The sequence below is a fragment of the Myotis nattereri genome (assembly GCF_964212035.1).
Source record: "Myotis nattereri genome assembly, chromosome: 13".
NCBI classification, from domain to species: domain Eukaryota; kingdom Metazoa; phylum Chordata; class Mammalia; order Chiroptera; family Vespertilionidae; genus Myotis; species Myotis nattereri.
This window is the reverse complement of record NC_138088.1, coordinates 38208047-38222915: the sequence shown is the minus strand read 5'-3', so window position 1 is coordinate 38222915 and position 14869 is coordinate 38208047. Positions and strand designations below refer to the sequence as shown.

The following is a 14869-nucleotide window of genomic DNA, read 5'->3' as shown; positions in this document are numbered from 1 at the left end:
ACTTTTATTGATTTCATAAAGGGAGGGAGAATAAGAGAGAGACAGAAACATCAATGATGAGAGAAAATCATTGATTGGCTGCCTCCTGCACCCAACCCCCAACCCCCACCAGGGATGGAGCCCAAGACTTGGGTATGTGCCCTGACCGGAATTAAATGATGACCTTCTGGTTCATAGGTCGACCCTCATCCACACTGGCTGGGCAATAATTTTTAAAGTTCTTTTTATATTCTGATAATGTGTTGAATATGCATATTGCAATATTTTCTCCCATCTTGTGAACTTAATGTTTCTTTTTCTTAATAGTCTTTTAAATGAGTCCTTTGTGCTAGCTGTTTGTGTTTCATATCTAAGAAAAGTTTTCCCACTCTAAAGAAGCTATCGTGAAATATCATGCAGATGTTTTCTTTGAAATTAACTTTTGTGTATGGTGTGAGGTAGGAATCAAGATTGTTTTTTTTTACCATATTATTCTGTTGATCCGGAACTATTTATTGAAAAATTCATACTTAAACCTATACCATTAATCATGGGATTATATATGTATGGATCCATTTTTGGACCATTTCCAAGAAACAGTTAATTGTTAAACTTATTCTCAAGAAAGAATGTCTGTAATCTGATTCTTCCCTCAAATAGCATTTATTATATGTTTATTATGAACTAGGCATCATGCTAATTAGCTGCCTCATTTCATGTTAAACCTTATCAACCCCACAGTTAGATAGGCACTACTACTACCATTATCTCCATTTTATAGATAAGGAAATTAATACTCAGAGAATAAAATAACTTGCTCATGATTTCCTAGCTAGTAAGTATCAGAAACTTGATTTGAATGTAGGTCTGGCTGACTTTGAAGTGTGTCTCTTTATTATACTGTTTAGAGCAGCTTTATTTTGAGGTGGGGGCAATAAAGATGTGTGATGGAGTGTGGGGACCAACTCCCTCACCTTCATCATATATCTATCAGAATATTTTGTTATTTTATTTGAGTTACACAGCCTTGGTGCACATTTAAATTTTCATATTAATTGAAAGAATGCATTTTAAAGATTGGGAACTATAGGTTCATGCCATTTACTAAGCACTTGTCATGTGATAGAATATATTGTTGTTATTATTCTATATATTCTTTCTTTCTTACTAGCCAACTTTTAAGAGTAAGGAGTGGCTTTTACATATTTGTAACTCTGATGACTAAGGATACTGCTCTGCCCAGAGCAGGCACTTAATAAATATTGGTGTGTGTGTGTTTTTTATAGTTGTTGAGCTGTAATTGCTAACTTGAGAACTTGAAATTTCCTGATCAAGTAGGTTTTCTATCCTGTATTGTTTTTAGTTTAGATCATGTGACCAATTCCTAACATATATTTTCTATTTTTTCTCTTTCAATAACTGCTGCCTCAAAGGGGAAAATGCAGACCTGTGGCTCAATGGTCTGGTAGCAACAGATCTGAAAATTTTTAAATGTATAATCAGGAGCTGATTCCCACACAATTGAGGAGTTAAAAAGAAAGAGAGAAAGAGAGCCTGAAATTGACACAGAGAGAGACAGAGAGCAAACTGGGTCTTGCTCTAGAGACCCTCTCCGGGTCTGTGGCTTTAAGTTCTGTGCTTCTATTTCTCATATGCAAGTCAGGACTAATAACAAAACAGCACAGGCTTGTTGTAAGATAAAATGAAGCAACAGACAAAAATATCCTAAGAACTGGAGGAAAATGCTATTTAATGTCAAATATTGGTAGAAAGTAAATTGAATACAAGGTACAGATGTGTTTGATTTTATTGATAATAAGTAAAAGAACAAAATATATATTTTTAGATATTTACTAAAAATGGAACTGCTTGACAAAATAATTCAATATGGTATAATGGTAAATTGTGAAACTTTCTATTGCTTTAAAGTTTTTGCATAAACATTTTAATTGATGTATAATCAGATTACATTTTGAAGTAACTGAATTTACAGTAATTTAACTTAATAAATTTTTAAGATCATAGTCAATGCGTCGGCAAGGCAGGACATTTCTTAATTTACTGATAAAAGGGGCCTTGAACCAATAAGCATATTATCCATTGTGTAATGCAAAAGATATAAAATAATGAGTGTGTATTAAATGCCAAGGTTTCCTCTAAACTCAGTGGTGTGCCAGTTCAACAAATATTTAATTATTGCTTGTGTTTTCCAAGGACCCGTGTTGGGTCCTGAGGAGGAAGCAAAGATGAATAGCACCAGCCAGAGGGAGACAAGACATTAATCCAGTGACTAGGCTACAAAGCAGAACGAAGAATCATAAAGTAGAAGAGGTAAAACACAGCGAGGACCTGGTGGAGCCTAAAATAATTTCTTTTCCTTCCTCTCTCCCTCCCCCCTTTCCTTCATATTCATTCTCTCTCTCTCTCTCTCTCTCTCTCTCTCCTATTTTGGACCTCTTTTCACATGTGCCAGATCGCTTATCTGAGGTCCTTGTCTGCAGAGAAGCTGTAATCCTGTAAAATCTCCCCTATTCCCTATTCATCCTTTCCTCACATTTTTATGAGCTCCCCTGCCACCAGCACTGCATTTGGAATGGTATCTATTGTGTGGGTGGTAAAACGATGGACAGCTATTTTTGTTCTAATTATGAGAACGGTTTTATTGGGCGCGGGGGTTGGAGGGGGCGGGTAGGGGAGAAGGAAGAAAGCAGATCAGAGACTGAGCAGCTCAGCAAGGATGCTCCGAGGAGGCGTTACTAAGGTTACTAGAAAGCGGACGGCAGGTGATATTTAGGCAGGATTTTTTCTAAAACAAAACATATTTTCAAATGAGGCGTGTGGAGTGAGCGCAGTGCCACACAGTATTCTCGAGAGGGGAAGGGAAAGAGGCACACAAAAAACCACCACCACTACCCGAGGGCTGCGACTTCGAGACCGCAGGGAGCCTCTGCCTCCCCTTCCAGCCCTGTTCTTCCGCCGCCTTTGTTTTCCGGGACGCTTCTGGCTGTAGCACAAGTTCGGCTACTCCCGGGGACGGTGCCATTTAGGTGTAACACGCGTCCGAGCCGGGCCGGAAGCACCGCCCTCTCGGGACCCGTAGGGAGAGGAGGGGAGCGGGTGGTGGCGTCGGCGGCGGCGAGGCTGCGCGGGCGAGCCGGACGGCGGCGGCCCTGCAGCAGCTCGTTCAGGCCGTGGGTCGTCGCTGCAGCCGCCCAGAAAGCAGAAAACGACGACTCTGCGGGCGCACTCGGCAGCGCTGGGAGGCGGGGAAGGAGTGTGTGAGAAGGGCCGTGAGTGCATTGGGCGCTGGGGAGAAGGACCTCGAACTTGCACCTCCCATGCAAAAGTTGATTATTGTTTTTCCTTTTGCTAGATTCTGGAGATAGCCGGCGTCTCCTTTCTCGAACTTCTGTCGGCCCTTGTCCGTTTATTCGTTGCCGGAAGTGAGTGAGAGCATTTTAGTGCAACCGCTGAGTGGAGATGGGTATGGGCTGGATGAAGCGGCCGGAGAGAAAAAGGAATGGGCTAGGGGACCGGGTCGGGGGTGGTGTCCTGGGGTGTGGGAACTCGATGACGATGGTACTGGTAGTTAGCATGTACCGGGCTTTACTGTGCCAGACACTGTTCCAGAAGCCTTTGCATGTGGCCATGCGATTTCCAGTCCCCTGAAACCGGTCCTCTTCACTAACCTCACTGAGAGATGGGGGCCCGAGGCTCACAGGGTGTAGAACCTCCCCGAAGGAAGACAAATGAGACGTGCGGAGCCAGGATGTGGATGCTGGTGGGGTGATCCCAGAACATGCAGCACCCAGTCATTGTTCCCCGTCAAGATGGAAGGAAGTGAGGACGTAAGGGTGAGAGGCTGGTATGGCGTGAACAGATGTGATAGGTGGAGCAAGGAATTGACATAACGGGGTGTGCTCCAGGTGAAGACAGATGTGAGGGTAGAGCTGGAGCTGCTGCCTTAGAACCTTCTCCATCCTGGCTCGGGCCTTCCTCTCTAGGATTCCGTGGGACTGAAGAGAGGTATTCAGCCGCACACCTACACTTGAACGTGGAAATATAGGAGATAGTCAAACCTCGGTTCTGAAACGTCTTCCATCTCGAACAGTTAGGTTCTCAACCAGGTTGTTCACGCAGAATTCTCTGTTGTCCAGCAAGACGTTGGTTCTCAGTCATGCTGATCACTGGCTCTTAGGCAGCAAAGGAGAGAATGTGCCAGTGTGAGTCAGTTTACTGCGAAACCTCACGTTAACATCTCAGAAAATTGTGCTGTGAATATTTTCGTTTTGTTTTGGTTTTGGCTTTTGGGAATCTGGAATGGGTTAATTCAATTTACATTATTTCTAATGGGAAAAATAATTTGGTTTCAAACAGCCTTCCAGGACGAATTACGTTCCAGAACCAAGGCTCTACTGTAATAGATCATAGGCTTTAAGGATTACCTGATACGGCCACCTTATTTAGCAGATGAAGCCCAAAGAGATGAAGTAATTTATTCAAGGTACCCAGGGCTAGAAACATATTTTGTCTTAGGTCCAGTGCAATGAAATTTAGAGAGAGTTCTTTCCTCTTTTTTTATTTTCTTAAACCGTCACCTGAGGATATGTGTTTTTGTTGTTCTTTTTAGAGAGAAAGGAAGGAAGAAGGAGAGAAACATTAATGGGTTGCCTCCGGTATGCACACTGACTAGGGATTGAACCCCCAACCTGGGGATGTGCCTGCAGGAATTGAACCTGCAGCCCTTCAGTGCACAGGATGATTCCCCAACTGAGCCATACATAAGGCAACCCGGTTGATGTTTCTCTCTCACATCAACTTTTCTCTCAAATCAATAAACGTGTCCTCAAGTGATGATTAAGGAAAGGAAGGAAAAAAATAATATACTGTTCACAAATGCAGTAAGTCTAATGGAATACAATAATCAAAATATTAGCATATTCCAGAGATGCAATTTGGAATAGTGGAAATCATGGTCTTAAGAGTCAAGTAGGTAAGCTTAGCCACCTGTTTGCTCTGTATAATTGATATACTTTATGTCACTTGTCCTTGATTTCTTTATCTGTAAAATGTGGAGATATTAGTTCCTAACTTGCAATTAGAAGCAGTATTTGTAAGTAAGTACCTAGCATAATGTCTGGAACAAAGTTGATGCTAAATACACAGCAACTGTTATTACTCCAAGTTAAATGAAAGTGAAGCATTGCTGAATCTTGTATGCAGTCACGTGGCAGCTTCTAGACCTGGTATTCAATAAAAGGGTCAAAGACTGGCCTCTCGTTGGCCTCATGGTGAAAAATGTTTATTCATTTTCTGAAGGGTAAGTCTGTTATTTCAAAGCGAATGAAAGTTTTAGATGTGTAGATAGCCCAGGGACAGTGATATATCCACCACAATCTTTTAAACTATTTTGGCTTTTAAAGTTAACATGTTTTTTTAAAGATAATTTATTTTTTAACTATTCTGTTTCATGAGTAGTGAGCAACTTAGGTTCTTAGTAACTGACTTTATGCTTTACAGATGCATGGTCATGGAGGCTACGACTCTGATTTTAGTGATGATGAACACTGTGGAGAATCTAGCAAAAGGAAAAAAAGGTAATTTTGTATTGAGCTGTGTTTTGGATCCTTTCTAGATTGAGATGAAGTATAAAGAAATAATATTGAAAGTTTTTGAATTGTGCTTGTAGGTGAAGACAACGATGTTCTACTGAATGAATTTTTGTTTAAAGATTTGAGAACAGCTATGTGAAAAATTAGAAAATGTTTGTGCTGTGAAGGGATTTATGGAAGTGGAAGGGGAGGAAGGACTTTTTACTTGCAGATGTCATAGCTAAGACGGGGCATGGTTGGTGGTCCCTTTGCTAGTGCTTTACTTCAGAATAAGCTTAGTGTGGGGGTGTTCATGGGAGTTGTATTGACTTGGAAGGGACAAGATGTGTCAGCAGATAAAGCCGGGGCCTTATGGAAGCTACTACATCTTGGTGGGATTGCTATTAGGGGTGTGGTTTTTAGATTCTAGTGCTTAGAAACTTGATTTTATCTAGTAACTTAGGAGTAGTTGACTGATTGACTAGTCAAATTTATAAAAATTGGTTTATTATTTTACACTGTGAGCAATATATTAGACATACTAATTGAGACTGAATATTTTTGTTGGGTATTCAAGTCTTCGTGGATAACCAAAAGAATAGAAAGAATTAGAACAAATTACATTTTATGGTGCTTTCCATTTTTTGAGATTTTTCATTCAAAAATATTACTTTGTAAGAATAGAATTTGAGCAAATCTAGTTAGATAATCTTCTCTGCTCTAGGGTTACATATACCTACCTAACTAGGGCTAACCATTATAGTCTCTATTACCTATAACCAATCCTTTTTTTCATATTATCAGTTCCCCAAAACTTCGATATCTCTACTTTACAAACAGGGAAATTGTGGCACAAAAAACTTAAGTAACTTAGTTTTATTTAAGATTAAGATAGTGAATGAGCCCTGACCGGTTTGGCTCAGTGGATAGAGCGTCGGCCTGCGGACTGAAAGGTCCTAGGCTCGATTCCAGTCAAGGGCATGTACCTTGGTTGCAGGCACATCCCCAGTAGGAGGCAGCTGATCGATGTTTCTAACTCTCTATCCCTCTCCCTTCCTCTCTGTAAAAAATCAATAAAATATATATTTTTTTAAAAAAAAGATTGTGAATGACAGAGCCAGAATTTGAACCCAGGAACCTTGTGGGTCAGACCCCAGGACTCATACATTTGTTAGTTTCATCTCCATTTTATAGGTATAAAAGAAAGTTAAGATATTAATTAGGACATGTAAGGAAACATAAAATGTATCATTAAAGATCAGTGAGTCTTTTTAAGTTAAGACTTAAATTCTTTAAAACATGTTCCAATTGTGAAGTTAAAAAGAAACAAGAAACCCTTTGAGAAAAATAAACTCTTAATAATTTTTCTTAATAAACCAGGACCACTGAAGATGATTTACTGCTCCAAAAGCCCTTTCAGAAAGAAAAACATGGGAAGGTGGTCCATAAACAGGTTGCAGAAGAATTGCTGGATAGGTATAGTATTTCAACATAAATTACTTTGTTTGATTTAAGATGTTTTTGTAAGCTCGGGGACTTGAAGATCTGAATATATTAATTAGAATATAGACATTGGAATTTGCTTAAAATAAAATTTGTCTTAACAGGGAAGAAGCAAGAAATAGAAGGTTTCATCTCATAGCTATGGATGCTGTATCCTTTTTATATTTCTAGGTTTTTAGAACAAATAGAATATTTTAAAATCTTTTTTATTTTATAAAATTTTATAAAGCCAGATTATTATTTTACTTTTAAAGTGTTTATTGAATTTTGTCATTTCTCCTTTTGAGTACAGTTCTTTTTCTCTCTCTAATATTGTATATAAAAAAAATTGAGAGACAAAAATAATAAAACATATTCCCCATGTTCCAAAAATATGTTTACAAAGTTAATGAGCTTGCAAATATTTTTTCTAACCTGTTTTGCCATGCTCACAACATTTCTCATTTTTATACTATGCTTGTCTTCTCTCTCATTTTAATTCATTCTCTTCCTACCCCTTCTTGGGTAGTTAAGGTCTTTGTAAAATAGTATTTAAAAGTATATCTTTGTCTACTCCATCTTCCTGGAAGAAAAGCTCCACCTGCCACCTGTTTTGGAAATAGATTTTTAGAACCACAGCTATGCTCATTCGTTTAGATGTTATCTGTGCCTTCTTTCATACTAGAATGGCAGGACTGTGCAGTTGCAACAGAGACCATATGGCCCACATATTTACAAAAAATGTTTGCTGATCCTAGTTCTAAAAGATTTAAATGACTTGCTAAGGTCACATGAGCCATGAGTGAGAGACCAAGAGCTAGAACTCATATCTCCAGATATTTGACTCTTCTCTTTTTTCTTTTCTGACATGTTAACTGTTTTGTTTGCAGTTTTGGAAGTATATTCTGATTTGATACTCTATTAGAACACATTGTGATCAATTAAGTCACTATCCTATATAATAAAAGGCTAATATGCAAATCAGCTGAACAGCAGAACGACCAGTCGCTATGACATGCACTGACCACCAGGAGGCAGATGCTCAATGCAGGAGCTGCCCCCTGGTGGTCCACAGGGGGAGCGCTCCTCAGCCAGAAGCCGGGCTCACGATGCAGAGGCGGTGGTGGGAGCCTCTACCCCCTCTGCAGCAATGCTAAGGATGTCCAACTGATGGTGTAGGCCCGCTCCCTGTGGGGACATCCCCCAAGGGCTCCTAAACTGTGAGAGGGTGCAGGCTGGGTGTAGAGGGATTCCCCCCACACACACACCATTTTCGTGCACCGGGCCTCTAGTCTTTAATATAATAGGATGTAGTCACAAATAGTATTATAGATGCAGTAAGATCTATATGTGTATGTTCACTTCTAGAACAGGGGTCCTCAAACTTTTTTTTTTTTTTAATATATTTTATTGATTTTTTACAGAGAGGAAGGGAGAGAGATAGAGTTAGAAACATCGATGAGAGAGAAACATCGATCAGCTGCCTCCTGCACATCTCCTACTGGGGATATGCCCGCAACCCAGGTACATGCCCTTGACCGGAATCGAACCTGGGACCCTTCAGTCCGCAGGCCGACGCTCTATCCACTGAGCCAAACCGGTTTCGGCGGTCCTCAAACTTTTTAAACGGGGCCAGTTCACTGTCCCTCAGACCGTTGGAGGGCCGGACTATAGTTTAAAAAAAAACAACTATGAACAAATTCCTATGCACACTGCACATATCTTATTTTGAAGTAAAAAAACAAAACGGGAACAAATACAATATTTGTATTTGCATGTGGCCCGCGGGCCGTAGTTTGAGGACCCCTGTTCTAGAGAGTACCATTAAGCTTTAACCTCATATATCTTGTTATACTGCACTAAAAATAAACATGACTGTGGGTTCTTTGAATATTAAAAAAGGGTATAAAAGCCCTGACTGGTTTTGCTCAGTGGATAGAGTGTCGGCCTGCAGACTGAAGGTTCCTGGGTTTGATTCCAGCCAAGGGCATGTACCTTGGTTGCGGGCACATCCCCAGTAGGAGATGTGCAGGAGGCAGCTGATCGATGTTTCTCTCATCGATGTTTCTAACTCTCTATCCCTCTCCCTTCCTCTCTGTAAAAAAATCAATAAAAATACATATTTTTTTAAAAAAAGGTATAAAAAATAACATCTTATTTATTATATTTACTGTTTTTTGAAAGCCTAATGTTAGGGTCTAATATTATAGAAGTTGCATCTTCTATTTTTAGAAGTTTTATTATTACTAAAATAGCTAAGTTATATTTTATAATAGTGAAAGGTAAATTCTCCTTACCTTTAATTTTTGTACTCCTTAACTTACAATTTTTCATATTGATGAGTAAAATGAGTGGTGGTGTGAGGCTATATGTAGTTTAGCAATAGAAGAGGAAACTTTCTTTTTCACCGGTAGAGAGATGTTTTATCATGAGTAGTATGTGCTGGAGAAAAGTTTAAAACAATATAAACAGTATTCAGTAGAAAGTGAAAGTCCCTGTTTTCTATAATGTTCATATGTAATAGTCTAATATTTACCTTTTTCTATCTTTGAATTTATAAGCATTGTATAGTATATATTTACATATTAAAAAAGCATACTATGCTTTTTATTTCTACTCACTAATATGTCATGGACAAAAACAACTCTTAAATGAAATCCTTAATTTTTTGCATTTCAGTATCAAAGGCATGCAAAGTTTGTAAATGACTATATTTTATATTATGGTGGCAAAAAAGAAGATTTCAGGCGATTGGGGTAAGTGTCATGAAGTTTACATAGAATTAGAGGGGAGAGTGGGGATCTTTTTAAGACCTGTAGCTACTATGTCTTCTGGTTCTATAGTTTTCCTCTGTTTCCATTCTATAATTTTCCTCTGCTTTCCTCTGTTTTATCATAAAGTGGAGAGACCATCCATAGCTTCTAGCTAAGTAGCTTCTCATGAACCCCATTTTTCTAGTAACAGGCAGCCTGCAGAGCTAGATCTGCCCCTGGCAATAACAGATTGTGAGGAATACACATGTACCTGAGTATGTAGGTTTTTGGGTTTTTTTGAGGATCTTTGAACTTTTTAAACCTCAGTGTTTGGGATTGCTTTTTTAAAGGTAGGGAAAACAAGAAACCTCACTCTAATATTTCCCACACGTGAAATTGCTTCCTATATTTGGGGCTCTTCTCTTGAGAGCCTCTTGGTTTTGTATGGGTTTTTCCCTCTGACTTAACAATTTTCTGAATTGGGAGACCCCTAAAACACTTCATACCATATCATCTATCCCAAACTTACCTCCCTCTCAGTTTGGCCTGTACTCCCCTATAATCCCTGGTTTTACAAACCTATACTGTTAGCATCCGGAAAAATTATACCCTTCAACTCTCTTCCTTACTGTCTTCCTAGGAAGCTATAGTAAAATGAGGAATGGAAAACTCTTCATATAATTTTAAAACTAGATCTCAATAGGGTAGTGTTGTTGACATTTTTTTATTTTCTGAAAGTTATTTTCATACATTTTCCCTTGTCCATTTAATGTTTACTCAGATTTCTCATTCTAGCTTTGGTTATTTAACACCGTGTGTATAATTGCAATCAGTGCCAGAGATGGATGAGTTTCTTATCCATTTAAATTGCTTCTGTAGTAGCACCCTTTATAGTGCATTTGAAAAGTACTGAAATAATTTTTACAAATATATGTACATATATGCATACACATAAAATTGTCTTTATCTTTGTGTATTTTATTTTTACTTAGGTCTTCAAAAGCCTCACAAACTGTTAACCTCCTAAATTTGACTAATTCAGTGTTTATATTAGATTGAAATAGTTTTATTTTCCAGGGAAAATGACAAGACAGACATGGATGTTATACGAGAAAATCATAGATTCCTCTGGAATGAGGAGGACGAAGTGGACATGAATTGGTAATTTTAGTCACCTCACACATAATGCATCAAATGCTTTTATTCTGTCTCTCTTACCCTGTATAGAACAAATCTGAATTGAGGACATAAAACCATGCTTCAGATTACTGAATCTAGTTTGGTTCTTTTGGTAACTTTTACCAATTTTAACTGACTTCTCATTGCTTGAGTTTGTCTTAAAAAAAAAAAAAAAAAGAAAAACATTTAAGAAATGATTTTGTTGCCCTGTAAAATGCTTCTTTTTAAAATTTTAAAATATTTTGGAAAAAAAGTAATACCTGAAAATGGTCCTAAAAATCCAAACATTACAAAGGCTAAAAAGTGAAGAGTAAGGCTCTTTCTCATGTCTGACTGTCAGTCTTCTAGATTCCCTTCCTGAAAGAGCAGTTATAGTAGTTCATATTCAGAATTCTATGCACGTGTAAGTAATAGTCCTCTTTTATAACATTAATATTTATATCATATGCATTATTTATTTGACATTGCTTCCAAGTAGCAAACTATGGTTAAATTTCTAAAAGAAGATTTATATATTTTTATGAATCTAGGGAGAAAAGACTTGCAAAGAAATACTATGATAAATTATTCAAGGAATACTGCATAGCAGATCTCAGTAGATACAAAGAAAATAAGGTATGCCTTCCAAATGTTTCTATAAGAAGGTTCTTATAAAAGTAGAGCGTTACTTTTTATTATACTGTCTTACCCCCTCATTCTTTTAAAGATGAGATTCTAGTCTAAAGTGCCCTGTATCTACAAAGTATCATTTGGACCATTTAACTCTGCAGCTGTGGAACTTACAAAGGGCCTCTTAGTCAAGGGTGCTTCTTTGTGAGCTGAGGCAAACAAATCTAAAATTAAACACAAGTGGCTACTGGATCCTGTTTTCATATTGACTCTAGAGCCTCTCGTGATTATAATGAATAATTTGACACTGCAGAATGATGTCTTGTTTCACAGATGAAATTGACTATTTTTTCCAAATTGATTATCATTTATAAAGAGGCAGATGCTCATCTTTTGTTACAGAAATGTCTATTCCAGTAAAATTAATTTATCAGCTAATTAGTAATGGCAGATTTTCATTCCCACTTTACATCTTATTTTAGTTAATATTAAAGGGATTTTTATTCCTATCTCATATTTCACATTTGTAGCTATCGAAGGTGACCCAAGAACATATGATCTCAATTTGAAATGGCAGGGGAGGGAATGTTGCATAAATCTTTATGTTTGGATTGCATACATTTATATTAAGAAAGACAACCTGTTTAAAAAGCTGTTTTAAATTTATTATAAGGATTTTGGTTTCATCTAAATAGTTAAATCTCAGAACCGTGGTTGGTTTAATTTTTCAGTAGCACCTTTAACATGTGGGTTGCTTCACAATATTCTTATAGATAATAGCAGTGTCCATTTTTCTAACCTATGCACTCGGTGTATCCCAAAGACTTCCTCAGTTTCATGTGAATTACTCTTATCTCTGTACTAGTTATTGCCATATCAAATCCAAAAGCACCACAGCAGTTGGAGTTTCTTGAAAGTTTCTACACTTCAAGTTGAATGTGAAACATAGGTCTTTCTAACAGCACATAATGAAGCAGCTTTTTCGATTGTGACTCATTTGTTGATTGTTTTTCAGTATTTATTATTGAGGACTAGGCTGGGTATTGTGGATTAACACATGGTGTCTGCCCTTCAAAAAAATAAAATAAAATACCAAACCTATAGTCCAGTTAAGGGAAGAATGTATACTTAGTAAATAATTAAATATTTGTATTCTCCACAGTATATTACTGGAAATCATACTTTAGAGAGGATAATCTTATAACAAATTATATTTTCCTCTTAGAACATGATGAAGAGTAAGAACAAGGGTTAGTGCAAAAAGAAATCAGACACAACTCGCATATTTTGGGTGTGAATACTAGAGAAATAGGAAATATGGAGGGAGGGGGATCTTTTTTAAAAAGTACTTTATTTTTTTTTAGAGCAGTTTTAAGTTAGCCAAAATGAGGGGAAGATACAGAGATTTCCCATCTACCCTTTGCCCCACACATAGGAAGGTATCTTTTTTTGGGGGGGAAGATAATGACTGTGTTTTGGCATACCATGTTTGAGGTGTTGGAGACAGAGTAGTACTTTTGATTTCTTTGCTAGAATGCATTTCCTCACAGTTTTATTTACCCAAAGACAGTGTTTTATTCATTTTTTAATTAACCAGCTCCTAGCTCAGTGCCTACCATGTATAGTAGTTAGTTAGGGTATTTTTAGTGAATTCCAACCTTTGTCCCACACCTCCATTTCCTTCTTTGTTGCTTCTTTCCTTTCATCATTGAGAATTTGGTTAGATCATTGCATCAGTGAGGATTAGATTTAGCTGAGAACAACAAGCATTCCCCAAGAACATTGGCATAAATGAACTAGGAGTTCAAGCCAAGCAGATGGCATCGAACCTTGAGTTGTCAGGAAGTTAGGACCCTTTTCTCTTATTGCTTGCATGTGTGAGCACTTTGTGCTAGAAGGTAGAGTGAGAAGAAGAGGCTCAGCACCAAGCCCTGAGTAACTCCAGTGTTTAATCCAGTGTATCAGCAGGAAAATTTATATCTTCAGGAAAGAATGTAAAGACATATCGAGACAAAACCTCTAAATCTTTCATATGAGGAAATTTGCAATTGTCACCTTCGTGGTGACAGACGCTTTTAATAACCACTCTCTATCTTCAGTAGAGTGCTAAGCCCAATAAGTAGTTGCTTAATAATTACTTGTTGAATAGATTAATGAATGAAAGAAAAAGTTTGGAAACTAGTACATTACACATTTGTGCTTCAGTAGACATCCCAATATATGTTGGATGGAAAGCAATCCTCACATACATGTGTGGGTTTAAAAATACAGTTATTTCGAACTTTTTATTTCTCTTTTCTTGGACTGGGAAAATATTATTTTCTTTGGGTTTTAATCAGAATATTTTGAAAGATGTTGTGCCCTCTTTTACTTGAAATACAAAATTGCCTGCCTTAGCCGGTTTGGCTCAGTGGTTGGAGCATTGTCCCACTGACTGAAGGGTCTTGGATTTCATTCTGGTCAAGGGCGTGTACCTGGGTTGCAGGCTACATCCCTGGGTCAGGGCAGGCAACCAATTGATGTGTCTCTCTCACATCAATATTTCTCTGTCTCTCCCCCTTCCTTCCACTCTCTCTGAAAATCAATGGAGAAAATATCCTCAGGTGAGGGTTAACAAACAACAACAACAACAAAATTGCCTAATTCAAATAATAGATGATTTAAAAAAATAATACAACAACCTGTGAGATTAGGATTTTTATAATAAGGAAATAGACTAGACTGAGAAGTTAAGTTACTTTCCCAAGGTCACAGAACTGTTTAACAAATGTTAGAGCTTGCTTTGGGTCTGCATAATTCTGGAACTGAACTTTTAACTATTATAAAAGTAAACAGAGTAGAAAACTACACCATTACTAGAATTATGGTAAATTAGCTTGTGAATGTGCAAGATCTTAAAAGGCAGTGGAGAAAAATCATTTTTAGTCAAAAAACAAAGTTGTGTTTAGGAATCTGGAGGAACGTTTAACATCTTTCTGCTTTAGGGCTCCAGACTGGTACCATTACTCTTTCCTGGTTATGACTATACTGTTGTAGTGGGAAAAGAGCCATATCAATGAATGGTGTGGCTGTGTTTCAGTAAATCTTTATAACAATAGGCAGCAGGCCTTTGGGCCATAGTGTGCTAACCGGTGGTATAATATGTACCAGGTACAATTCTAACTACTTTATATGTATTATTTAAACCTCTTAACCCAAAAAGGTAGACACTTGTATTACTTCTACTTTACAAATGAGTAAACAGGAACAAGTAGATTAAATAGCTGTTAAGTGGTA

General features: G+C 37.7%; 1 protein-coding gene across 15 annotated transcripts in view; it reads left to right on the top strand.

Moving 5' to 3' along the window:
- The first annotated feature begins 2675 nt into the window (after positions 1 to 2675).
- LOC308528632 (protein FRA10AC1) overlaps positions 2676 to 14869 on the top strand; it is a 33026-nt gene continuing 20832 nt past the window's right edge. For 2 of the 15 annotated variants that reach the window (XR_013996717.1, XM_081104344.1), the window contains exons 1-8: positions 3069 to 3422; positions 4357 to 4483; positions 5500 to 5576; positions 6951 to 7046; positions 7178 to 7223; positions 9732 to 9808; positions 10883 to 10966; positions 11515 to 11599. Coding sequence is in view for 8 of the 15 variants with exons in the window: in XM_081104344.1 (XP_080960470.1) it covers positions 5500 to 5576; positions 6951 to 7046; positions 7178 to 7223; positions 9732 to 9808; positions 10883 to 10966; positions 11515 to 11599 (465 nt within the window). In the remaining 7 variants the exon portion in view is untranslated. Of the gene's footprint in view, positions 2741 to 3068; positions 3464 to 3597; positions 4090 to 4356; positions 4484 to 5499; positions 5577 to 6950; positions 7047 to 7177; positions 7224 to 9731; positions 9809 to 10882; positions 10967 to 11514; positions 11600 to 14869 lie in introns of those variants that run through there. The other 13 variants (XR_013996718.1, XM_081104343.1, XR_013996721.1 and 10 more) reach the window with 11 other exon arrangements.